The sequence below is a fragment of the Sceloporus occidentalis genome, unplaced genomic scaffold (assembly GCF_023333645.1).
Source record: "Sceloporus occidentalis isolate IW3139 unplaced genomic scaffold, rSceOcc1.0.p SCAF_95, whole genome shotgun sequence".
Lineage (NCBI taxonomy): Eukaryota > Metazoa > Chordata > Lepidosauria > Squamata > Phrynosomatidae > Sceloporus > Sceloporus occidentalis.
Window position 1 is genome coordinate 1,485,075 of NW_028317075.1, and position 27,003 is coordinate 1,512,077.

Genomic DNA, 27,003 nt, shown 5'->3' on the forward strand with positions numbered 1-27,003 from the left:
ATAATTGTTTATTCTCTCACTCACACAAATCATTTACACATATTCATTAATGCATTCTCACAAATTCATTCTGTCCCTCATCCAGACAATTCATCCACACATTAATTCATACTCTCCCTCATTCAGACAATTCATCCACACATTACTTCATACTCCCCCTCATTCAGAAAATTCATCCACACATCAGTAGCGTACCTAGTGGGGGGTAGAGGGCTGTAGATAGTGAGGAGGGGGTAGATAGTGAGGAGGGAGGGGGGGAGAGGGGGGTAGATAGTGAGGAGGGAGGGGGGGAGAGGGGGGTAGATAGTGAGAAGGGAGGGGGATAGATAGTGAGGAGGGAGGGGGAGAGGGGGTAGATAGTGAGGAGGGAGGGGGTAGATAGTGAGGAGGGAGGAGGGGGGAGATAGTGAGGAGGGAGGGAGGGGGTAGATAGTGAGGAGGGAGGGGAGAGGGGGTAGATAGTGAGGAGGGAGGGAGAGGGGGGTAGATAGTGAGAAGGGGTAGAAAAGGGGCAAAGGTAGATAGTGAGAATGAGTGAGAGAATTAATGAATGTGTGGATACATTTTCTGAATGAGTGAGATAATTAATGAGTTTGTGAGAATGCATTAATGAATGTGTAAATGTATGTGAATGAGAGAGAATAAATGATTGTGTGAATTAATGTGAGGCTGCAAGGCAGAATTAAAGGGTAGAGACCGGTATGCAGGAACGTACCCCAGGAATCAGCAGATAAGGCAAGTGAGAATAAGCCGAAATCAGGAAACGAAGCCGTGGTCAGGGAAACTAGCAAGCTGCGAGGTCAAAATCCGAAGCCAGGGTCAGGAACCAAAAAATCAGGAACGCCGTTTAGTAGCCAAGGGTCGGGATATAGAGAGCAGCAAAGTAGAGGACAAGCCGGGTTTGGTACACAGGAAATCAATAGGAAAAATCACCAAAGGGCACTAGAGCTCGAATAGAAAAAACAATCACTGAGCACTGAGCTAATCTCAGTGCTCAGCTTTTAAACTTGCCGCCAGGGGGAAGCCTCGCCCCCAGCCGTGACGTCATCGGTGCGCGTACCCCGGCGTCTCCATTTGGGGGCGCATAAAGTTAGTTGAGGGCGCGCGCGCCTAGCGGCGGACATGCTGACGGAGGTGGAGGGAGCTGGAGACGCGCCGCGGGATCCGGTACCCGCGGGCATCGGGTACTCAGGTGAGTCACTTCGTCGGACCCGGGGTTGCGGACCCTGACAATTAATTATGTGAATGAAAGTGTGAATTAGTGAGTGACTGTTAAAGTGTTTGTATGATAGATGTATAATTGATTTGTGGAAAGGCAAAGATGGCACAAGCGGGATGTTTGAGCCTTGGGGACCAAGATGACACAGGCAGGGTGTTTATGGGACAAAGATGGCACAGGCTGGGCTGTTTGGGGACAAAGTTAACTCATGCTGGGCTGTTTGGGGACAAAGATGGTAAATCCTATGTGTGTAATCTGGGTTCTGGTCAGGTTCTATGTGGGCAGTGTGGACGCCAGAGCTGGCTTTAGGTTGTGCAACCTATCATCTATGCCTGTAGTTTTATCTCTTGCTATGTTTCCATAAATTATTATTGTATACTTGCAAATACGGGATTTGTATGTCTGATTCTATGCCTCCAGTGCCGAGTTCACATGTGAACAATAATAATAACAATATTTATATATATATATATATATATATATATATATATATATATATATATAATAACACTCCTATCATGCCAAGTCAGCTAGTACATGTGGGAATCTGGGTATGCCTGGGCATGATAGGAGTGTGCTGTTAACAATTATATATATATATATATATATTAATATTGTTATTGATTTTTTTGCCCTATTTCGCTGTGTTACTTACTTTAAATAAAAGTGTGAGATTTTTTTTATGGTGGGGGGTCATATTTGGTTTCGGACAGATAAATGCTGGATTTTCCGTTTCAGTCCAGAATTTTCGTTTCGGTGCATCCCTAAGCCAGACAATAAAGTGGTAGGCCTACACCACATCAATGTTTGGGTTAGTATATAGTGATAGGAGTTATGCTACTGTCAGGGTTCAGCCCCAGCCCTGCAAACTGCCAGGCGTGGCCGCCCCTTTAAGTGGTCTGCCTGGAGTTAAACTCCTCTCCACAGCTTGCTGTCCTGTTTATTTCTGTCTGTATTTTATGTACCTTTGCTCTCTTTCCCTTATACATCTCAGCTCCTCACTCTAGCCCCTGTGTTCTTTGCCTTGTTGCCTGTCCTTTGTGACATCCTGTACCATGTATGCATGTCTTGCTATGTATATAATTAATGTACTGTGTATTTATGTTCAGCTGTGTTTTGTTATACCATTACCCTGCCTCCCTCACCTGAAGCCTAGACAACTCACACCTGATCTGATGAACAGGCTTTATACCCCTGCCTCCCAGTAACAGAGGTGTGGGTTCATTAAGTTCTTTGGAGCCATAGTTCATGCCAGACGCTGGATCTGCCTGTTGGATTTGCCTACCTACCTACCTACCTGCCTACCTACCTACCTGCCTACCTACCTACCTACCTACCTACCTGCCTACCTGTTACTGCTTTCACCCGGACTGCCTACTGGATTTCCCCTTTTTTGCTTGCTACCTGTCCCAGACCCTTTTGAATACTTGCCTGGACTTTTCTATCCTCATGCATGATATGCCTCCTACTCTGCTGCTTCTGGTGAGATGCCTTGCTTTGCTTTTGTAACATAACCTATAACCAAACATGCTTGTGTCCTTTGTGAAGTTTGTTTCAATCACTGCGTTCTTACACTCCTGCGCTCTGGACTCCAACATCCAGTTAAGGGCTGCAATATTATGATGAGCCTGACAGCTGCACTATTATCGGTGTCTGGCTCAATGTATAGTGATAGAGATTACGCTGTACCACCGTCAATGTCTGCCTCAGTATATAGTGTTGGGTGTTATGCTGTACCCCCATTGATGTCTGCCTCAGTATATAGTGATAGGTGTAATGCTGTACCACCGTCTGTCCCGGGCAATACTCAATATACTCTCAGATGGCAGGGTCAGACTTTGGCGTCAATAACATGAAAACATGGATCCATCCTGCCTTGTATCAATGGTTCAGGCTGGTGGTGGTGGTGTAATGGTGTGGGGGACATTTTCTTGGCACACTTTGGGCCCCTTAGTACCAATTGAGCATTGTTTAAACGCAACAGCGCCCTTGGGATGTGCTAGAGATTTGCATCATGGGTGTGCAGCCAACAAATCTGCAGCAACTGCGTGATGCCATCATGTCCATATGGACCAACATCTCCAGCACCTTATAGAAAGTATGCCAGGAAGAATGAAGGCAGTTCTGAAGGCAAAAGCGTGTCCAACCCAGTACTATCAAAGTGTACCCAATAAAGTGGCCAGCGAGTGGTGTGAAAGGGAGCATGTGTGTTAAAACGGGTGTGTGTGTGCTGGTATCAGTAAGTGTATGCTTAAGCATGTGTATGTGTGTGATAGCATATGTAAATTTATGTAAGTGTGTTTCAGTATGTTAAGAGTGTATGCTGCAATGGGCAAAGAAGGCACAGACAAGCTGTTTGGATGCAATGATGGCAGAGACCAACTGTTTGGGACAAAGGTGGCACAGGCAGAGTGATTGGGGGTTAGGATGCCACTGATTAGCTGCCTGATGGAAAAAGGTGGCAGCCACAAGCTGTTTGGGGGCAAAGGGGGCATTGTGGGACATGTTTGCCCTGGGGCTTCTGGTTACACCCCTGGGCACAAAAGCAAGGGAGGTAGGTTTATAGAGACTTCTGTATGTATACTGTGCACCTTTACCCCTATAACTATATACTGAGCTAGGCACTTTCTTCAACTCAGATTTCCTATAACCCAGTGCCATTTAGTTTACATTATTATTATCTTTTATTTATATAGTGCCAACAATTTACGCAACGCTTAATACAATACATATATTCAAGGGGTATGACAAGACGAGAATTGACAGACTAAGACAAACCGATACATTAGCTGGAGAAAGCCCTGCTTGCAAGCTTACAATCTACATGTAGGATCAGCGCTCTTATTTCCCATATGCATCACTTTACATTTAGCAATATTAAACCAATGTGCCATGTTTTCACAAAATCTCAATTTCTTTCACCCTCCATATATAATATTTAATATAACTTGTAAAGTAAGGCATTTTATTTTCCACACTTTATTCTAGGGCACGAGAATATGGATGAAAAACATATGAATCCAGAATTGCTCTCTTACATCCATCACAACAAACACTTCAGAGGATGTTCAGAGTTTATAGCTCCTTTCTGCGTCCTGTTGTCTAGTTTGCAACCAAAGAACAATAACCATTGGATTATTAACACCATATCACTATAGGACGTTGTTATATCTAGCTACGTTCTCCGTGAATATCTAAGGACCAAAACACTTCCAAAGTCATTTTGGGCTGGACGAAAATGCCAACACTGGTATTTACGGGGGTTACGGTATTGGGAATGTTGCAAGCATGTAGAGATGGCGGCACTGCCTGCCAGGACATGTTTGGTGAATGAGTAGTGTTTCTAATTGCTATCAAGCTCTGTGTGCTTCACATATGCCTGGAAAAAAACAAAACATGGCCGTGAATACATGTTTCAATGTATAACTGATGTGGAAATAAATCAAGATCTACTAGACAGGACAATTCATGTACATGATAGTACACCACATATCTTTATATGCACCTTATTCATACACTTTACCAGTGCAATGCGCACGCGCGCCATAAAAAAAAAACCGTGTGGACCATTTAAGCCTCCTCTTGCTGCGTCATAATGCTGCGGCGGTTGCCATGGGCTACATTGGGAATACGGATTGTGCGTTTTCTATCCCATCGTTGCTCCTCCCCTTTTCCTCTCATAACTTTATTAAACCGATTAAATGTACCATGACTTTTGTCGGAACTGACGTAGCGTAGAGGAAAAAAAATAAAAATCCTCGATCCCTGATTGGTCGATGTGTGTGCTCGTTTCACTCGTCTCTCGTGGTGCTGTTCTGCGTGCTTTTCCTTTTACTGCGATTGCTACAACGACTCAGCGTGACGTCTCATCCATTTACAAGTCGTTCGTTACCGGTGGACAGGTTCCCCGAAGCGACGAGAGGCTCACTTTCGTTTAGGTAGCCTACAGTGTGTATACATGTGGGCTGGAGCTCCCCAGAGTCTGTGGAGCAATATCACCCCCCTAAAAATCTCAAACAAATACGGTAACTATTATTTTATAAGCAGCTCCGCCCCCAAATATATTGTAGATGGCGTGATATGAAGAGATAACGGTGTAACGCTATATCCTTGGCTTGTAAACCATCGTTAAAGTGTTAACATATTTGTTTTTTGTTGTTAGCTCATAACTATCTACATAAGTAGGCGATTTAAGGGATCCCACTGGAATTGGCTTCGCTTTAACTTCCTGTTATATATGTTCCAAGCTGGCCTTTTAAATCAATTAAGAAATCTGGGTTAATCTTGGCCCAACTGACCCTTAATGAAAGATTCTTCATTGAAGAGAATTTCTGTCATTTATTTCCACGTATTAGGTCGTTCAGCCTGAAAATCTAAAGCATGTTAAGCTTAAATGTACACTAATGTTTACATCATGTAAATAACGGATCACTCGGTCATTAGAATTTGACCATGAAATTCCATGCGTTGTGTTTTATAAACTTCACTCGGTTCTATGGCGGCTTTTGACCATTTTAATGTAGGCAGGCCCTTAGTGTCCTCGTCTTGCCTAAAGGATTTGTTAATGAGAAATCGTAATCGTGAACAATGCAAGACTTTGTTATTTCTATAAACATTTTAATTTATTTTTCCTTCAGTTATTCTGGATTTGTTTTTCAATGTAAGGGCTGGGTATTGCCGATACTCAAAAGCGCGCTTTGGAAATAAGTTGTATATTTGTCCGCTTTAGTGCTCTGGCCTCTGTTTTTCTACTTCTGAATCTTATACTTTGTGTAAATTGTTTTGGATTTTTTTATCTAGTTGCTGTCATGTCATTGATAAGCAATGTGAATTTTTTTTGGTAGTGGTCGAAATTTTAGAAGGCAATTCTAACAGCAATGCGCTAAGGAAAATGGAAATATGAAATAATATGGAATTTACTTTTCTTTTCCCTTCTTGCACCGTGTAGCACAAGATGGATCCCGCTCTCCTGAGAGACCGGGAGCTCTTTAAAAAGCGAGCTCTCAGCAACCCAACTGTAGAAAAACGCTCTTCTAGTTCCTCTGAGTCTTCAAAGAAAAAGAAGGCCAAACTTGACCTGGGAGGAACATCTGGATCCAAGCAGAGCACAGGTCAGTTTATCAAGTTGTGTGTATGTGTTATTTATATATATATATATATATATATATATATATATATATGCCCGACTGCCTATTCTAAATACCCAAGCTTTTTCGATGTACTGTATTGTCCTGATCGTAGGCCGCGCTTTTTCCCCTTAACTTAAATCTTTAAATTAGGAGCACGGCCTGTAATCAAGGTTTAGATATATACCTCTCATGTGCTGTCAAAGAAGCCCAGAGTGATAAAACTTCTGGTAGCGTGGTCCGTCAGTAATGCGGTTCCCCCCGTTAACATGAGAAAATTAGTTTCCCCCCCCCCCTGTGCTGTGCTAGACGCAACTTCTACTTCCTGGTCCTGTCTATGCATCTACACAGCTGGTAAGGAGGTGGGAGCCTTCTACCTTTAAATTAGAAAAAAAAAGACCCTTGGTTAGAAGGTGCAGTGTGAACTGAGGGGGACCTTAGAAAGCCTACAATACTTCATAGCCTTTGCATGGCCCCCAAATTCCTGATGCACACTCTAAGGTGCAACATGAATTAAAGGATGACTTTAAAAGACTACAATGCATTGTAGCCTCATACTTGATAGATGTTTTAAGGTTCCTGCCTTAATTCATAATGTGTCCTTAGTCAGAGGGTGCATCATGAACTAAAGGGGGACCTTAAAAAGGCAATAAAGTATTATAGCCCCATGTTTTATAGCCTTTTATGGTGCCCCCTAAATCCATTATGCACCCTTTAACCCTATGTTGCAACATGAATTAAAGGGGGACCTTAAAAAGACTATAACATTGTAGCCTCATACTTGATTTTAAGGTTGCCGTCTTTATTCATGATGTCCCCTTAGATTATAAAGTATTTTATTGTAGCCTCATACTTTATAGCTTTTTTAACACCCCCTCCTAATTAAAGATGTCTCTAAGGTGTATCATGAACATACCTGGGAACTTCTGGGCTTCCCTTGTGGGACGTGGCCAGGACTGTCTACTGTCATCAGCGGGAGGTCCCCCTTGGCGTCAGCGGGAAGCACCCCCATTTAAAGGGAAAATGGGCGGGAGCGGGGCGTGTCAAGACTCCGCGACCCGGAGGATTCGGGTCTTGACCCGGAGAAGCGGTGCTTCACCCGGCAATCTCCGGGTAAAACCCGGCGAGTTCCTAGGTATGATCATGAATTATGACGTCTTAAAATAGCTACCCCCCTTTCGTGATGCACGCTTAGTTGGAGGGCACATCACAAACAGGATGTGACCCCGAAAGTGGCATCAAAAATGGAGGTAGCAATCGCAGAAACCATTCTTTATCACTTTATGGTAGTCCCGTACATGATAGATTTTTTTTAAAGATTTTTGATGGACCCTGAGTTTCAGGATGCATCATGAATAAGACTAAAAATAAGGACTAGAATAAAGAATCATCCATTCAACTTTACTACAATGACAGGAGGCATCCTTGGGTTCTTCAGTATGATCATCATGAAAGGGATTAAATGCAGAGTTAAACCCACCTGCCTCACTGAGGACTGAGTAGATGATACAGTTGGTGCTTTAATTTTCCCCTTTTTATTCACCATCTCTTATTTGATTCCTTCTCCCATCATGATGCCCCCTCCTAGAGGGAGGAAAGGTGGCATCAAGGGCACCTTCTCATTTTGTGCCCTTCATTATGGTGGCCCATAGAACCTTTCATCTTCTCTGTGTCACACTCCTAGTGCTTTCAATTTACTTCATTGTATGTTAGCGGTATTTTTTTATATTTGTTTTCCCAGAATACAATATTCTGAGATCTTTTTTTTTTTTCTTTCTCCAAAAGGGGGTAAATGGTTTCAATGAGGGTCTTGAAAGAGCTACTATGTTTCTGTCAGTCAATCATGTGCATTTTTGTACAGGACCGCATTTTGATGTATACTCTCCTAATCTATTTTAAGAGCAGGGGTTGTTATTCCAAAATATGGTGTTAATATATCTACCTGTCCTTTCCCCCTCTGTATTTACAACTACAAAATGGTTTTCCATATTTCTGTGAGCAGGTCTAACTGCATAGTGAAAATGTTTTTAAAAAAATGTGTTCCTGTTCATTTAAATAAAATACTGTTTTGCCATTTTACTAATGTGTATTTTTATTTTTTAAATGGCACCAAACTATAAGGGTGCAGACTATAATTGGGACAATATTTGCAGTATTTTGTTTTCATATCATGCTTCCCCTTTTCTGTGTTTTGTGTCCCCACACAAATTATTTGTGAAACAGATATACACAATCATTATTAGCAGCAATACATATAATATATATTATTTTATTTATGTAGCTCCAACAATTTACGTAGCACTTCTTGCAATACATCTATTAAAAAAGAAATAGAACTAAGACAATTGTCCTAAAATCCATAAGGGCCGGCACAGACCCTACATATTCTCTTTCCTGTTCAGGAGTCCTTACTGCTGGTCCGTTCTGACTTGTAGGAAAACTATTCCTACTGTTACAGCAGTAAGTTGCTTACAGTGTAATGCCTGCTCGATGAGAGCGCTGTGAAATTGTTGCAATTTAAATTTTTTGCCTTCCCTTTACTGCAATCTGCCCAACCAAAGTGAAGTGTTGAGTGGTGTTTGTCTCTGGTTATTGAACGTACCAGTGATACCACTATTTGAAGAGCGTATTTGCCTTAGTCTTCTGTGGATTAAAGTGCGCCTGTCAATAAAAAATAAATAAAAATGTTTTCACCTTTTGTAGAGGTAACATTTCATATATACGTTGTGCTTAGCCAATTGGGTATTGTATAGGAGAACCCATCATTTTAAATCTCACATTTCCCCCCAATTATCTCAGTCACACCTACCATTTTCTGGGATTGAACCGAAGGCAATCTGTATGAGCACAATATGCACGCAGCTCCCTAGCATCTATATTGGAAATCCCCAGGCACTGGCACAATATATATATATATATATATATATATAATATGAGGTTCACTTTAAAGCCATGAGCCCTTTGGTTGCTTTGGATTAACAGCTCCTACGTTGCTGAGAAATGGAGTTTGTCTAAAGCAGGAAGCATGGAATAAAAGGGGAAGTGTAACCTCATAACAAATATTCTTTTAAATGGTAATATTTTTGCATGCATGTCTTAAACTTCCATGAAATTGTACTCCGGATATAAAAAGCCTTCCGTGCCAGCAGCTGTTTCTTCCTTTTTCATAAATTTATAATTGAATCAGTATATTAATATTGTAGAAATTCAGGATGTGATCTTTCCGAATCTGCTTCTTATTTCCTCTGCATTGAGGATATGCGTACCTTCACTTTAAGCCGACAGTGTCTTAGTGTAGTCTGGGCGGCTCTGTTTGATATATGCCACAATGCTTCTAGAATTGTGGTTTATTGTACAGTGAAAGGGTTTTTGGCCTCATAGGGATAATTGGCAATTATGTGTTCGGATTATTTTATTGTAGACTTTTATGAGTTTCTTCACAAAGTGGAGAGATAACTGACTTTCTTGGGTCACCATTCTCCAATCAGTCCTCTTTTGGCTTGAGTGTAACTGAAATAAGACAGAATCTGACTATTCAAGTGAGATTACAATCTAGTGGCATATGGGGATGTTGCATATTTTTTATAAACATTCACCAAAACCCCCTTTAGATTAGCTTTTCCAAAAAAATGTTGGGTCTCTATAAATAATCTACTGGTCTATACATATATATTGCTACCTTTTTATTGTGTCATGACTTCTCCATCATGGCAGGTTTTTCAGGATCTCATTGCATACATCAGTGAAACAACCATCGGTAAAATGATGCCATGCATGTTCGGAGAACACTTCACTTATAGAAGTTGAACCCATACAGCTGTGTTTATAAAAAGCAGCTCTAGAGCAAAGTTCTATCCAAGCTTGGATATGACACTCAAAAATAACATGGGGCAAATGCCCACTCAACACAATGTGCTTTCTTTTATTGACATTGAAAACATTAATGACCTGTTCATGAATTCATTGTTGCCCGTCCTGGTAACCTACACTCAAAGTTAAGTGTAATATATTTTCTTCACCGTCTTGAAGACTGGATGTACAAAGTAGCAACTATACATTTTGTAGATGTATAACCTGATTGGTATCTGGAATAGATACAGACCCAAGATGTGAGTTACTCTTCTAAAGGAAGCAAAGTAATTGACAGCAAAGTTTTATTTAAAGTGTTAAGCCTGGTACTAAATACTTCTCTAGGTTTTCTTTCAACCCAGTAATGCAGGATTTTGTCAGTAGGGCAGGCATGAGATACTTAAATATAAAATATCTGCAGAAAACAGGCTCTGAATACTTGTTGTAGCAAATTGAAACATCCTATTCCCCTACCTTAGCTTGCAAAATAAATAGGAAGAGTAACTAGTGAGGTCAAGTAGGATGGTGTTTTTCTTTCAGCAACAGACAACCAGTTAAATACAAAGAACATGGCGCCCATATGCAGAGAAGACATGAACTCTGCTCATAGATTGTCCTTTTAGAAGCGTGGAGGACCATGACTCCCCCAGCTTTCAAACAGATGGCTTTATACCACTTCGGTCTTCCGTTTCCTCATACTGCTCATTAGAGCTCTGACAGGATTTGGCTCGTCCTCCAGGTCCTTGACTGTCTTATGCTTGGTACAACAGCAACAGTCCAACATCTCGTAGAGAAATGCCAGCAATACCAGAGACAGCACAGTCAGGATGAACAGCACGAGAATAACGAAGCAAGCAGTATTCCAACCATCATGGAAGGGATAGATCCTTTGTACTTGGAAGCCAAGCTGCTGTTGGATCAAGCTTGTCTCGTTTGCCCAAGAGCCGTTAGACGCCATCCTTGTAAAGGTTCCTAGAGTAACTGCAACAGAAGTTTTATTTATTTATATTTCAAATAACTAAACTAGGTTGATTTGATATACATTAGTAGAGTCATATCCCCTTGCTATTACGCCTCCAAATAAAAGTTTACCCACCATATATTTGAATATAAACCTTGCTTTTGGAGACATATGATGGACACATAGGGTTAGCTGGACCATAGGGTTCATGTCCTTTTTTAAGATGCTTTCCTGAGGCTTTTGTATTGTGTTGGAGACTGATCAATAGATTTCCCACACCCTCTTATCGAATCGTGTGCTGTATCTCCATAACATGCTAGTGTTCTAATACATGAATGAAGGGCAAATGTTCTGAGAATGTCCATACTTGTGAAAACACCTCACACAGCTTTCTGTAATTTTGGTTTCCACTGCAAACAGAAACAGTGCTGAAATCTGGATAAATATGTATTCAGTTCAACTTGATTTCTTGATTGTCATCCTACATTTATTTGGACGTTTGCCTGGATGAAAAAAAAAGTTTCACCAAATTCTAATTATATGAAATCTGTATTCTGTTCAGATCTAGTGTTATACTAATCAGTGATATGAAGTTAGGTTTGCTTCATTGACGCAAATTATTTATATTTTACATCCTAAAGTTATGATCGTTGTGCATGTTCCATGTTAGAACTTGATATACAGTATATTTATTTTTGTTAACACTTTATTTACTGTTATGAAGTGTCCAACACTGGCAGATGTCTCCTGTAAGACAGGTAGCGTATAATACTCACTTGGTGAGGAGACTTTAATCTCACTGATTTAACTAAACCTTATAGAGGATTGTACAAGCTCGCCAGTTGGACCTTCGTAATCTATAGGAGCAGTTGGAACAATAACTTTCCTCGCAGCTTCGCTGTATTTTGGGATCCACCATCCTGAAACTCTTCCACCGCTTCCAGCTTCATGGCTGTGTGCAACACGCAGCCTTGGAACTATAGTGGTGCAAGAGTTGAACTTTTAACTGGTGAAATGCTGAGTTTTGTTATTGGGTCATTTAGCTCTCCTGTGCCTTTGCACTTTGCTTGATGTCTACCTGGAAGCTCTGGGTCCAGAGAACAGGAGACTCCTTCTGATGTTCTACTGGATTAGTATCATATGTAGTACTGTGAAAGCGGGAGAGCTGCCTGTGCCTGACATTATCTGGAATGTCCTACCGTCCTTGACCATCACCTCGGCGAGTAACCTCGGTGCAAGACACAGGCCTATTCTAGAGGGCACATATTTCAATCTGTGCATGAATTGCTCTGGGCAGGTCCAGGACAACCTTTAGACACATTAAAGGGACATGTGTGATTTTAGAATGTACAAATAGGAAAACGTTAGAAATATGACCCTTTGTTTTTTTTTCTTCTTATATTTAATTAAGTCTGATTGTTATAAGATGCTATCCACTTTTTCTAATTAAAACATAAGAAAAGTCCCTGTCTACAAGATTTTTACTAAGAATACAGCAATTAGCGTTTTGTATCCAATAAATGCCTTTTAAATATTTAATCTAGGTCGGAAGTAGAGATAAGGACCACCTTATTTGCCCACAGGCGTGGATGACTTGTCCCTTGGTACTAGAATTCGTTAGTACATTTGTTCAGTTAGCTTATGTCTGCATTAATTGTGATTAAACCAAGCATGTTGTGGATTTTTTTTCTTGTGAAGGAACTTTGAAGCTTTTTTAGTTTGGCGTCTTTTATATTGTCTTGCTGAGCTCAGTACCTGATCTTTACATTATCTCCCAGGATCTGACAGGACCCTTAATAATTTATCAACATCTCTCAGCATATTGTATTAACGTTTGGTCCAGTACCTCAAGGCCATTACTTGTTATCGTTCTCCTATGCTTGCACGCCTTAAGAATTATATATGGGGTAAGATTATGACATAAGAGCAGTTTACCAGCTTGGGTAAGGAGAATTTACCGACTTGTATACATAGTTTATACATACTCCTATGATGGCAATTTCTGTCATACCCCATGCGTGATGTAAAAGACTTTGTAAATCATCAATGCCATCGATACCAGCAGAAATGATTCTAAAAATAATATTTATTTTTTTTAACCTTTTAATGTATATTATGGCTATTGCTGTTGTGATTTACTGGATGGACTTCCTACTGTCCAGTTCTGGCATATGAACCAATGTGGTCCCTAAAATTAGACAATATAGAAAGCTACATATCTGGCTCTTTAAATCAATGATTTACTTGGCCATTCTCCTACGGATTGGTTTCCTATTAATTACCTGAGTGTAGTAGCCAGAGTGAAAAATTATTCTGCTGATGTGTTCCGAGAACATGCGCATGGACCTGCTGATCAAGCAATCTAATGGTGTTTTCTGACTTCATATGTTTTATACAGTACACGGGTGGCATAATAGTGGTTTATGAATTCCTGGAGCTATAAAGAACTAAACTCATGCTTGGGCATCTCGCTATAAATGGCCAGCTGGTTTTCAGAATGTGTGGGCCTTACATCTGGTATTCACCAAGCACTGGGTACTCCGCGTCATGAAAGTCCATGGGTATGCCAATGTGCTACGGCGTAATGGGGTTATATGCTTGAAGCCAAGTTATCTGAATGCCATTCTGACAATGAACGGGCAGTTCATTGTCAGAATGGCATTCAGATAACTTAGTTTCAAGCATATACCCCGACCCACTTAATTTATCTGTTGTAGGAGCAGCATTTATTATTTCTTTGATTTTGGGATTATTCAGATGCTCCTTTACGCATGCCTTGCACCCGGGTGGACTTGAGAAACGGCCCCAGAGTGCAACCAGGTTTTTGAAATTTTGAACATAGTCTGGATTTCAGATTGTCTGGCGTACAAAAAATGTCATGTAAGGTTAAAATAATGACCAAGCAGTTTTTGTACGTCATCTAATAGTGATAGGCTGCGATATACAATCTTCCCACCTCTGTTTAGCTGGCATTCTGTTTTTGTTTTTTAATGTTGATTGCTATTTACTTGGCAGGGTATTACAGCAAACTGGACTATTTACTATGTGTTGTATCCAGAACAACATATGGATACCGAATAAAAGAGCAAACTGATACAGGAATAGCGGAATCCCTCCACGCTTCTCACCGAGGCTGATAGCAGACACGATTAGCTGTTTTGTATGCATCTGTATTTAACCCTTTCTGCGCTAACATGCCTAATATTACCGATTTAACATGTGAGTGGGGCGTGAGCCCTGCCACAGAGGAAAGAAAAAGGGAGAGACCATGTTGCGTGTGACCCCCCCCATCAGCTAATTTGACACATGCATTTGCCCCTTTAGCACATGCATGTTAACAGGCTGTTGAGGTTGCCATTGTCCCTGCCTTCTTGTGTACACGATTGATGAGACACAGATATGTGATGGATTCACCTACCTTGTCGTGTGCCGAGCTGCCGGGGTCTGCGCTTGCCGTTCGCACTCGATTGCTCAGCACAGTTCTGTTGAGACGGAGCTCCGCTCCCATTGGATAGGAGGGAATGCAGCCAGCCGTCTGTGCTCCGTGCTCTATTACCATCCCTCCCCTCCACCCGAAACACTGATCGCTCCACAGGGGAAGCTGCTAGAAAGGGGGACGCTTCCTAGTTTCATGACGTATTGAATCAAAGGTTTACAAATGAACCTTCAAAAATATAGATATACCCTCCTTTGGCAGCGTCTAAACTAGTTTAAATGGTTTTCTTTTGTTTGAGGACTTTAAAGCCGTTCACTTACATAAAATACTGTGCATTTTAGCATGCCAAGCAAAGAAATGTTAGCAGATATTGCAATATAGCTTCTCATCCTGTTAGATGCCTCTTGCGGTGTCACAGGACTACAACCTAGTTGATCCCCAAGCTGTTGCCACGACATATAAAGTGTCAGTAGGGTGGAAGAGTACCCATAGTAGTCCACCATACTTTACGGAGCAGATATGGGAACATATGCCCCTATGAGCAAATTTAATGTTACCAAGATTTTTCATCACCCATGCTGCAACAGTATTTCTTGCGTTAACCCTTTGAGTGCCTTTGCTGGGCCAATTTCCATAATTTTGCTATTTGTTAGATTTAGGAGACGACAAATTTACATACTGCTTTTTATTTTTTTTTTAGGCCAAATGAAGCTATTCGTAGATACATGTTTTAAGACAAAAAACACCCTAGAAAAATATATAAATACATAAAGCTAATCAATTAATAGGATTAAAAAAAATAATGCAAATTTTTATTTTATTTAAAATAATAAAAAAAATGGGTGCTAAAAACAAACAGCCGAATAAAAAACTTAAAATTTACATTAACGTGTCATTGTACTCTGTGCACACAACACTTATCACAAAGGCATTTCTCTAATCGCCTTATCATTTTACTGACATAATAATAAAAGCTATATTTTAAAGGAACAAAAACCCAAACACAATATTTCTCAAACTAGGTGTTAATGCCTATAAAAAAAAAAAAAAAAAAAAGTTTTACTAATAAATGTTCACATGTAAACTATTTTGTCATATATAATAAAAAAAAATTGATTGAGAAAAATGAATTTCTTGTTTATTTTAAATAAAAATTTGCATAGATTGTAAGCTTGCGAGCAGGGCTCTCTCCACCAAATGTATCGGTTTGTCTTAGTCTGTCAATTCTTGTCTTGTCATATCCCTTGAATTTATGTATTGTATTAAGCGCTGCGTAAACTGTTGGCGCTATATAAATAAAAGATAATAATAATAATAATAATAATATATTTTTATCCAATTAATAGATTAGCTTTGTGTATTTAATTTTTGTTTTTGTCTTAAAACATGTATCTACGAATAGCTTAATTTGGCCTAAAAAAGCGGTTTATAAGTTTGTCGTCTCCTAAATCTAACTATAGATGGAAATTGGCCCAGCAAAGGGATTCAAAGGGTTAAGTAACGCAAGTTATATTATTTCAGCATGGGTGATGTAAAATCTTGGTAACTGAGAACATTAAATTTGCTCATAGGGGCATATTTACCCATGGGTACTCTTCCACCTTACTGACACTTTATACGTTGTCATCCCTGTTGCGTTACATGTACAGCAGCATTTCTTGTTTTTATTTACTTTTATTTTCCAAACCCCCCCCCCCCCTTGACTTATCAATGCATCCCCAGACTTGCCCCCATGCTCCAGACTGCCTGGTGTCTAGTGGAGGCGTAGCCAATGGACGTCTGCGCGATGTGCAAGGACAACCTCTGCTTCTGCCCACCACTCCCACCGGGGCTTCTATGGCGGAGCACCGGAAGGTCATGTCATGCCAGCGCTCTGTCATAGAAGCTGTCCACCGGCTGCCAGAGAGGAGGATCCAGGTCTCCTGCAGAGCTGCGGGGCATCTGGATCTTAGTCTTATAGTCCGACCTCCTGTTTGAGGTCACATTTAAGGCAAGGTTTTTTCAGAGCATTATCTTATATTCAAACTAATTGATAATGAAAATACAATATATTTAATTCTTAGGATTTTAGTAAATATGAGAAAAGACTACCCAGCTGAAACCAACCTCTTTCCCTGGTGTTGTCTACCTGGCCAGAATAAACAGACACGGGGGCGTGGCTGGCCGGTCTTCAAGATGGACGCGTAGTCACTTCACTCCTCCGTGATGCCCTGTATTTCGCCCTAATTTCAGCGTTTACCTCTACCTTACCTGCTCCATCAGGTGGCTCGGTGTCTCGGCATGCCAGGCAGTACCCGAAAACCCGCAAAACGGAAAACGGTACCTGCGATTTTTCACCGAAAATCCTCCGCTCCGGATCTTCCCGCGCTTTCCCTCATGGAGCCTGTGGGCCCTTCTACTGCGGTGCCTGTGGCGCCATGCACGAAGCGGGATGTCGACGAATTGAAGGACCTCGTCCTTTCCGTTAAGCAGGACCTCATGGATCACATCCACAACGAACTCCGGGTGTTGACGAGAGATGTTGCCGAAATCGGATCCCGGACAGACGCCCTTGAACGCACGCAGACTGATATCCAGAGGGACCAACGCCGAATGGAATCCGACGTGGCCGCTCTGCAACAAGAGGTTCTCTCTCTGCAAGATGCACAGGAGGACCTCGAGAACAGATCGAGGAGAGCCAATTTTCGCTTGCGGGGCATTCCGGAGACCCTGCAGGATATGCCGGTCATTCTGGCCCAGGTCTTCACCCAACTGCTCCCTCACGTACCTGCTGGTGAGGTCCCTGTGGACCGGGCCCATCGGGCCCTGCGCCCTAAGCCTAAACCGGGTGAACGACCGCGGGACATCGTCGTCAAACTCAGGGACTTTTCTCATAAAGAGGGCCTGATCAAAGCTGCACGTACCACCACCCTGCGGATTGATAACTGTGAGGTCCAGGTCTACTCGGACGTCGCCCCCAGGACCCTGCTCCGTCGGAAGGCCCTTAAACCTCTCACGGATCACCTCCGATCGCACGGCGTTCCCTACCGTTGGAGGTTCCCGTTTGCCCTCCAGGTCGTCCGGGGTGATGTGTCGCGCACGGTCAAGTCGCTCTCCGATGCTGAGTCTCTGCTCCATGACTTGGGCCTGCCTGCCATCGCCGCCGGCCGGCGGAGGAACCGACAAGATCCGGGTCCCCATCGGGCGGGTGAGTGGTTTGACGTTCCCCCGGCACCGCTTAGGCGTGACTTGCCGGCTCCTGATGCTGCCCGCGTGGCTGACTGATCTCGGCTACGACGTTTCCTGCTGCCTGCACGGCTCCACCGTGTATGGTCTTCGTTGCACCCCTGCCACCCCGGCGAACGGACGTGTCCGCTTCGACTTCCCGGGTGTCCGGTCCTCAGTGATGTGTTCCAGCCCCTGCTGCCCGTCGCCGGTCGCCCCTCGGCGCTTCCGGATGCCTCGGCTCCCTGGACGCCTTCACACCCCGGTAGCTCGTTCTTCGGCCTCGTCGCCGGGGGCTCCCCGCCGTTTGGACTCCTTGTGCTAGGTCTCGTCCGCCCCGACCCCTCGGACTTACCTTGTGGTCGTTTTGTTTGGGGCCCTCCGTGCTGCCTGTGTCGGCTAAGTTCACCATACTGACTTTTATTTTTATTTTCTTTTTTTGTTTTTTTTGTTTTCCATACATGTTTGAGCCTTTATTTTGGTTTTCCGTTATGCTTTCGTTATACACAATTGGCTGGCGCCGGGCCCGCCATGACACTTTCTTACACCCGCTCCTCATTTTCTTTCGCCCATATGTTTTAGGCACGTTTCTACCGGCCGTTTTGCCGTAATCTCGCCGTGCCGCCACTACTTCCCCTTTTCATTTGCTATTTTAGGATCACTCCCCTTGGCGCTGTCGAGATTTTAAGCTGATGGCTAGAGTGGGTTTATTTTAGAACCTTCTATAGTTTTTCCGACTCCCGCGATCTGCTTTTCGGATGCCGTTTGCCCTGCTGGCATGGTATTCCATACCTTACCACTAGGTGGCAGACGTGTTTTCTCCATTTTCTGCAGAGCACTACAATTTTTTATTTTTTTATTTTTTTTATTTTTTTTTTTGCATATATGTTTAAGCCTTTGTTTTGGTTTTCCGTTATGATTTACTTATGTACACTTGGCTGGCGCCGGGCCCGCCATGACACTTTCTTCAACTCATTCCTCATTTTATTATGCTCCTTTGTTTTGTGCATGTTTACACCGGTCGTTTTTCCGGATTCTCGCCGTGCCGCCGCTACTCCACTTTTCATTTGTTGGTTAGAGGTATCGCCTCCTTTATTAGGGCTGGAGGTCCCACCTTGGTGATTTGCCATGCCAGTTCCCCCTCGAGACCTTTATTGGTCACTTGATCTGACACCTGAGACTGTGTCTCGGACGCCGAGTCAGTGTGGTGACTCGCCGGTCAGATTGCCTTACTCCAGGCTGCCCTACCTGCCCTTCATTCCGTCCTGTAGGGTTCTCTGGCAGCTCCTACCCCGTATGCTGTATCCAATATGTGTATTGCGTTTTTTGTCCCCTCTCCTTGTCCCTCTTTACCCCTTTTTTTTATTTTTTTTAATTTTTTTTTTCTCTTCTTCTCCCTGTCTTTCCTTACTTCTCCCTTGTTTTCTTTCTCTCTTCTTTCTTCTCCTCGGGCGCTCCAGGTTACCTTCCGTCTCATGGCTGCCACATGGCCTCTCAGCTACTTACCTACTTATCTGAATGGCGAGTGACGTCAAGGGGCTGAATTCCCCCCGGAAGAGGCGCCTGGCCATGACCTACTACCAGCGACACCGAGGTGATATTGTCTTACTCCAGGAAACGCATCTTCGAGCCTCGTATATCCCGTCGTATTGGAGCAAACATTACAGTGCACACTTTCACGCCCCTCACCCAACTCTGAAGAAGAATGGGGTCAGCATATTTCTCCGCTCCTCCTTGGGCTTCCAGCTTCAGAAAGTGACTGCTGACAAGTGGGGCAGATACCTCCTGGTGACTGGTCTCCTGCACTCCCAGCCAACGGTCATCCTCAACGTTTATGCTCCCTCCACAGTGGCTACCTCTTTCTACGCGCACATCACGGATCTCCTGCTTTCGCACCGCAATCACCGTGTTATAGTAGGAGGTGACTTCAACACGCTGTGGGATGCTTTTCTGGACAGGCGGGGTCCCTCGCCCTTGCTACATCCCCCTCCTAATTCCAAATACCTCAAGGAGTTCGTGAAGACAGCTGCCTTGGTGGATGCCTGGAGGCTTCTCCATCCGAAAACCCTGGATTTTACCTTCTATTCACACCCTCACCAGTCCTACTCTAGGATAGACTATATTTTCCTGGGGCAACAGTCGGCTCACTCCGTGGTCTCCTCCGTTATTCACCCTATCACGTGGTCTGACCACGGTGCCGTGGAATGCACTCTTCACCTGTCTAGCGCACCAAAGTCGCGGGGACTATGGAGACTCGACGAATTTCTGCTCACTGACCCCCTAGTGCTGGAGGAGCTGAATAGAGACTTAGAGGACTTTTTTTACCATAATGAAACCCCTGATACTGACCCGCTCCTTGTTTGGCAGACCCACAAGGCGTTTATTAGAGGCTCTTTTCTTCGTATTGCAGCTCGCCGCAAGCGTCTCTACCGGGAAACTCTGGACTCTCTTACTTCCAAGCTGCAAGATCTGGAATCACGTCATAAACACTCCTTGGACAGTAGTATTCTTCACGATATCATTCAGCTGCGGGGGGAAATTAACCTCCTTCACAGTAGACAGGTTCTGCACTCCCTCAATGCCACCAATCAGAAGTTTTTTGAAAGGGCCAACAAGCCTGATGCCATGCTGGCCCGGAGGCTGCGGGCGCAGAGGAAGTCGCAGAATATCCCCAAAATTGTGGACTCTCACCAGAACACCTGGGTCCACCCTGCGGACATTGCCAATCAATTCGCTCAGTACTACCAAACCCTATATGATGGCAACAAGGCTCCAGACAACATGCATGATCAAGGTCCCCTGCTCCGTTTTCTGGACTCCCTCCCCCTACCGACCCTTTCCCCGGGTCAGGTCGACTCGCTGAGTGGCCCCTTCACGGAAGAGGAAGTCCGGTCTGCCTTAACTTCTCTTAAGCCCTCTAAAGCACCGGGCCCGGATGGCCTCCCGGGCTCCTACTACAAAAAATTCCAGTCTCTGCTCCTCCCGCGCCTGCTTACCCTTTTCAATAGGTTTCTGTCGGGAGTCCCACCCACGAAGGAGATGCTGCAGGCCAAGATCATCGTTATTCATAAAGACGGTAAAGACCCGTCCAGCTGTGGCAGCTACCGCCCAATCTCCCTCATAAATGCGGATATTAAATTGTACGCAAAACTTCTGGCGACCAGGTTGGGGGCGGTTCTCCCGTCGTTGATTCACCCAGACCAGGTGGGCTTCATTCCTGGCAGGGAGGCTCCGGATAACATCCGACGTACCGTTGACCTGATTGCTGCGGCCAAGATGACTCGTCAGGGCTCTATGTTGTTGGCGCTCGATGCGGAAAAGGCCTTCGACAGAGTCGACTGGACTTATATGTGGGCCGTCTTGGACAGATTCGGTCTGGGAAGCAGCTTCCTCCGGGGGGCCCGAGCCCTGTACTGCCATCCTTCAGCCACCGTAGCCCTGATGGGCTGTGAGTCGTCGACACTCAATATTTGCAATGGCACGAGACAGGGGTGCCCGCTTTCCCCGCTCCTGTTTGCGCTCTGCATTGAGCCTCTAGCCGTGGCTATTCGGAACCATCCTGACATAGCGGGCATTCGGATCCATGATACTCAGTACAAACTGAGCCTATTTGCGGATGACATTCTACTCACCATCACCAACCCGCTCGTTTCGCTTCCAAACCTCTACGCTACCCTCGGCATGTTCTCCAGGCTCTCAGGATACAAAATCAATGAAGCCAAATGCGAGGCCCTGGATCTCAACCTCGCTGACTCCACCAGGAGCTCAGTGGCCGCCAGTTTTAATTTCACATGGCAACCTTCCCGGCTCAAATATTTGGGTATCCACATTACTAGAGACTTTGCTTCGCTGTACCGAGCTAACTTCCCCCCTCTCCTTTTAGCTCTTCGACGGGAGCTCGACCAATGGTCCCGCTTCTCCATCTCATGGCTGGGCCGCATATACGCGGTGAAAATGAACATCCTCCCCCGCGTTCTCTACCTCTTCCGAGCGCTCCCGCTCCCTGTCTGCAAAGCTGACATCACAACTTTTCAATCCCGTATCTTCTGGTTCATATGGAGCCCTCGACGCGCCAGGATTAATAGGGCTACAATGTACAAACAGAAGTCGGCGGGGGGCCTGGCCGTCCCTCATCTGTACCTGTACTACGTGGCGGCTCGCATCTCCCAGTTGGAAGCTTGGTCCTTTCCGGCCTACACCCTACCCTGGATAGATATTGAGCGCTACTATCTAAACCAACAGATTCAGAAGGTGCTATGGATGGATCCTCCCTTGCCTCTGCGGACGGAAGTATTACCATCCATCACGGCGGCCCTCACCTTGTGGCGCACGTGGAACGCCAAGCTCCGTCTCCGTGGCTCGGTCTCCCGCCTCACTCCTCTGTTCCACCACCCACTCTTTCCGGAGGGCCATCATGTATCCCTTTTCCGTTGGTGGAGGGAGGCCGGTCTGGATACCTTGGGGTCGGTGGTCCGGGCGGGGGCGATGGTGCGGTTCCAGGAACTCAGGGATTCCAGACACATACCCCCCAGCGAACTCTTCCGGTACCTGCAGATCCGTCACTTTGTAGACGCCCTCCTCAGGAGAGGCGCCTTGTCTCAGCTGACTATCTTCGAGAGGCGCTTCCTTACTGGCAAGAGGTGTAAGGGTTCGATTTCCACTTACTACTCTCACTTTCTGGACGTTACCTTCCCTCACCCTCCTCCATACCGCGCAAAATGGCATGAGGAGCTTCAGCAGACCTTCCCGGACGACGCCTGGGAAGAGGCCACGACGAATGTGCACAAACTCACGGTTAACACAGTTACCAAGGAAAGGGCGTTCAAGGTTCTTGCGCACTGGTACCTGTCGCCGGTTCGGATTTCGCGTATGTTCCAGAATAGTACTGCTAATTGCTTTCGGGGCTGCGGGGAGAGAGGTACTTACCTTCACGCCTGGTGGACTTGCGACTTGGTACGCCCAATTTGGTCTGCCTGTTTTGATATGCTGTCTTCGGCCCTGGGCGTGGCAATTGCACCTTCGCCAACTGTCGCCTTGCTGGTCATGGATGCCCCTGACCTGCCCCTGTCGCCCGCCGCCCAGCGCCTCATCCACCGCATTTGTTCTGCCGTTAAACAGGCCCTGGCGCGACGCTGGAAGGGCCCTCCTCCAGCTCAGAGTGAAATCTTAGCACGAATCTGGCACCTCCTCACGATGGAGCACATCACCGCCAAACTCAGAGATGAGCTTCCGAAGTTTGAGAGCATTTGGGATCCTTGGCTGGCTGCCTTCACAGACACTAGAGCATCTGCGTCCTTGCTTCGTCTTTAGCTGCGGCCGAGTGGGTACTTACCTGGATTGCTCGCCCTCTTCTCTTTCTCCTTTTTTTTTTTTTTTTTTTTTTTTTTTTATCTCTGCTTCTCCTCTCCCTTTTTCCTTTTCTTTTGTTCTTCCTTTTCTTCCCTCCACCCTCCCTACCGTCCCCCCCCCCGCAGTCTCTACTGCCTTAATGTCTTGTTTCCTGACCGCCGCCTGTAGTTTGCGGCCGATGGCCTCTTGGCTTGTCCCCTCCTCCTTGTATAAAGTCGCCCTATGTGGCGGTGCGCTCTATTTGTTCCCTCTTTTGGGGTTCTGTATGCCATACTCCACTTATCATTACACGTACTATGTTGCTTTTGCTTCATCCTCTCTGTTGCTACTACGTTGCCATGTTCTGGTGCTTCTTCCAAGCCTAACACGGTTTATTTGTGAACACGACAAAACAGTTATAAAATTGCATCGAGGTCACTACGTTATCTGGTCCCGTAGGCATTTCTGAGTCCTATTGCTGATGTTTACATGTGTTTCAGTGTGGCCACTGGTTTTCTGTCTTTACGTTACTGACATGTGAACGGTATATCTGTGTATCTGTTTGTATTACGGAAGTTGTCCTACTGCTGACCTTGCAACACTTTGTTATTCATCTATATCTGGTTTGTGACTGATGCCAATAAAAGATGCCACGCGTGTCACACTTTTATTTTCTTCAGCTGTGACAGCCTCCACACCATACACATACCAGACAACAAGATCCTGTTTTTAAATCCTTGGTGTGGACGTTGGGGCTTCCCTCTCTTTTATTGTGGGAATTCTTGGTCACTTTAGTAGAGGGTTTAGACAAAGGGTGCAAGTATCAAACAGGTGCTGGAAGTGCCCCCATCCCAAAAAATAAAACAATGGGAGGAATTTCCACATGTACACTGGGGTCTGAAAGGACCCCTGCAGGCAGCATTTACCCAAGTCCGTGCTGGAGCTACACAGCCATCATATGCTTTAAAGCAAATATAACAAAGCATTAATTTAGCGCATACGTAGCGAATACCATTGGCGAGTTCTCTCTAATTTATAAAACTTAAAGCACACATGATGGCTGGAGTGTATAGGATTCTCTGGTTAAATTGCAAGTATTTTATAGGCTAAATGTAACTATAACAAAACTCTCAACGTTGTCCTGGCTCCTTGCAGAGAAAAGTGTGCCCAGCGCTTAATGGGTTAAAGAGTGATGTAGTAACAAACTTATGGTTTTCCTAGGCATTCTAAAGGCCTTGACGTATTGCGTTTTTTTTTGTTTTGGGGTTTTTTTGCCCCTTCTTCCTGGATAGAGAACTATTATTTATGTGCTCCTGTGTTTTCTCAAAGTTCTTAGAACCCTAAAGCTTCTGAAGGTCATGCTGCCCCTGGTGGCCACAACTGATCATCTGAATGAGATGACACACTCGGCGAAAGAGACAGGGATATTTGCAAAGGTTTAGGAAATTTTCAAACTAAGGACAATTTAATGACACGAGTATACATGGTTTTCTTCCAGTGAGTGTATGCAGTTGATGTGAAGATGTAGGTTGTAAGTAGGGCTGCAACTAACGATTATTTTAATAATCGATTAGTTGGCCGATTATTTTTTCGATTAATCGGATAAAAAAAACAATATGCAAATTTTTTGTTTATTTAAAATAATTTAATGAACTGGATGTTAAAAAACAACTTAAAATTTACATTAACATTCTTATTTTGTTATGATGTAATAAAAAAACAATATTTTCAAAGTACAAAAACCCAAACAATATTTATGAAACAAAATAACCCCAAACATTCTGAAAAGAGGTGGACTATTACTGTTCAAGAAACTTTGCACCCGGCACTTTGCACCCAGCACTGGCACTTTGCACCCGGCACTTTGCCCCACCCCTGGCACTTTGCACCCGGCACTTTGCCCCAGCCCTGGCACTTTGCACCCAGAACTTTGCACCCAGCACTTTGCACTCAGCCCTGGCACTTTGCACCCAGAACTGGCACTTTGCACCCAGCCCTGGCACTTTGCACCCGGCACTTTGCACCCAGCACTTTGCACCCAGCCCTGGCACTTTGCACCCAGAACTTTGCACCCAGCCCTGGCACTTTGCACCCAGCCCTGGCACTTTGCACCCAGCCCTGGCACTTTGCACCCGGCACTTTGCACCCAGCCCTGGCACTTTGCACCCAGCACTTTGCACCCAGCCCTGGCACTTTGCACCCAGCCCTGGCACTTTGCACTGTGCCCCTGCACCCAGTCTCCAACTCTGCCCTGCACCCAGCCCTGCCCCCACATTCTGCCCTGCCCCCACACTCACACCCTGCACCCACTCTGCTCTGCACCCACACTCACACTCTGCCCTGCACCCAGTCTCCAACTCTGCCCTGCACCCCCACCCCCACTCTGCCCTGCACCCAGTCTCCTGCCCTGCCCCCACACTCACACCCTGCCCTGCATCCCCACCCCCACCCTGCCCTGCACTCAGTCTCCTACCCTGGCCTGCCCCCCCCCCACCCCCACTCTGCCCTGCATCCCCTGAAACCCCACTCTGCCCTGCATCCCCTGAAACCCCACCCCCACCCCCGCGAATCGCTCTGTGCGAACGGAGCCACTCGCACAGAGCGAACTGCAACTAAAAGAAGGCGCGTGTAGCGGAAGCGGGGAACGCTCGCGGAGGTAAGTAAAAGGAGCCGAGTGCTCCAACAACGAATCGATCACTCGATTAATCGATAACGGAAATCGTCGACAACGATTTCCGTTATCGATTATTATCGATTTTATCGATTTGTTGTTTCAGCCCTAGTTGTAAGCCATTTCCTCTAGGGTTTGCTGTTTTTTTTGGGGTCCAATAAAACAATCTGCACCCGGGTTGTTTCTGGCACATCTAATTTATCAAATTACACTGTTTACACATACAGACTGTTTCAAAACTTAACATGATGTATGTCTCTGATTTGTGTAAAAAATCCTCCAAATATTTACAAAGGATCTAAACCCCAGCTTAGAGTTGTTTGCGTATACATGCTCGCCAAACAGCACTGTGGATCCGTTTTGATATTGGCTTTCTTTAGCGACTAATGTTGTGATTCTTTGGCAGATGGCAGCAATGGATCGATTAACCTCAAAGGTCTTTCTGGGAGTTCGGTGTACAAGTTTGGTGTCCTCGCGAAGATTGTAAACTATATGAAGGTATTTCTTGATTTTTCATTTTGATGTATCTTACTGCATATTTTAATATTTATGCAGCCAACATGGCTGAAAGAGAATGCATGGGTAACTCCTTCAAATGATTTCAGTAATGTTTGAGTATTGTCACACTTGTGGCTATTTTACAGGCGAGTGTGTGGGTATAAATTGGGTTTCGTATTTTTTTTCTTTTTTTGATTCAGTGTCTTGTCTGCAAATTAGCTTCAACAAAAACATTTATATCTCAAGACAAGAAGGAAAACCATGTGCTATATTGTACCCTCAATGATACTTTGACTTCAATTTCAACTCTGAAATGCTACTGTATTCCAGATTCCAATCATTGGCATGTGAGTCAAAATAAATACATCAGATGCCATGATTGAAACAGGAAATTCAGAAATACTGGTATCTCTGTGGCCCTAAATTCTTGTTATGATTAATGATCAAGCGGCGCAGAGCTGCTCGGTAGGGACTCGGTAATGGATGAAAAGTAACCCCAAATGCAGAAGATAGCGGAATGCTCACATACTAGAGAAGACACTGCCACAGTGACTCAGAAATGGCCTGCCAAGCAAAGAGCCCCCAGTGTTTTATTATAGCCAAGGGTCATGCATGATCCCTTCCATAAAGTAGCATGGCTTTGTACCTTTTCTAGAACAGGTCTGTTTCCTCATGAGATTGAGCAGAAAGCTGGGTCACCATGAGGCTGTG

General features: G+C 44.6%; 2 protein-coding genes across 2 annotated transcripts in view; one reads left to right on the top strand and one right to left on the bottom strand.

Annotated features, from left to right (window-relative positions):
* Positions 1 to 6,173: 6,173 nt before the first annotated feature.
* LOC149284311 (general transcription factor IIE subunit 2) overlaps positions 6,174 to 27,003 on the top strand; it is a 34,093-nt gene continuing 13,263 nt past the window's right edge. Inside the window, exons 1-2 of the mRNA XM_089496915.1 lie at positions 6,174 to 6,330; positions 26,201 to 26,292. Of these exons, the coding sequence (XP_089353041.1) occupies positions 6,174 to 6,330; positions 26,201 to 26,292 (249 nt within the window). The remainder of the gene's footprint in view (positions 6,331 to 26,200; positions 26,293 to 27,003) is intronic.
* On the bottom strand, positions 10,862 to 11,152 carry LOC149284312 (small integral membrane protein 18-like). The gene has a single exon (XM_089496851.1). The coding sequence runs from the start codon at positions 11,150 to 11,152 to the stop codon at positions 10,862 to 10,864; it is 291 nt and encodes a 96-aa protein (XP_089352977.1).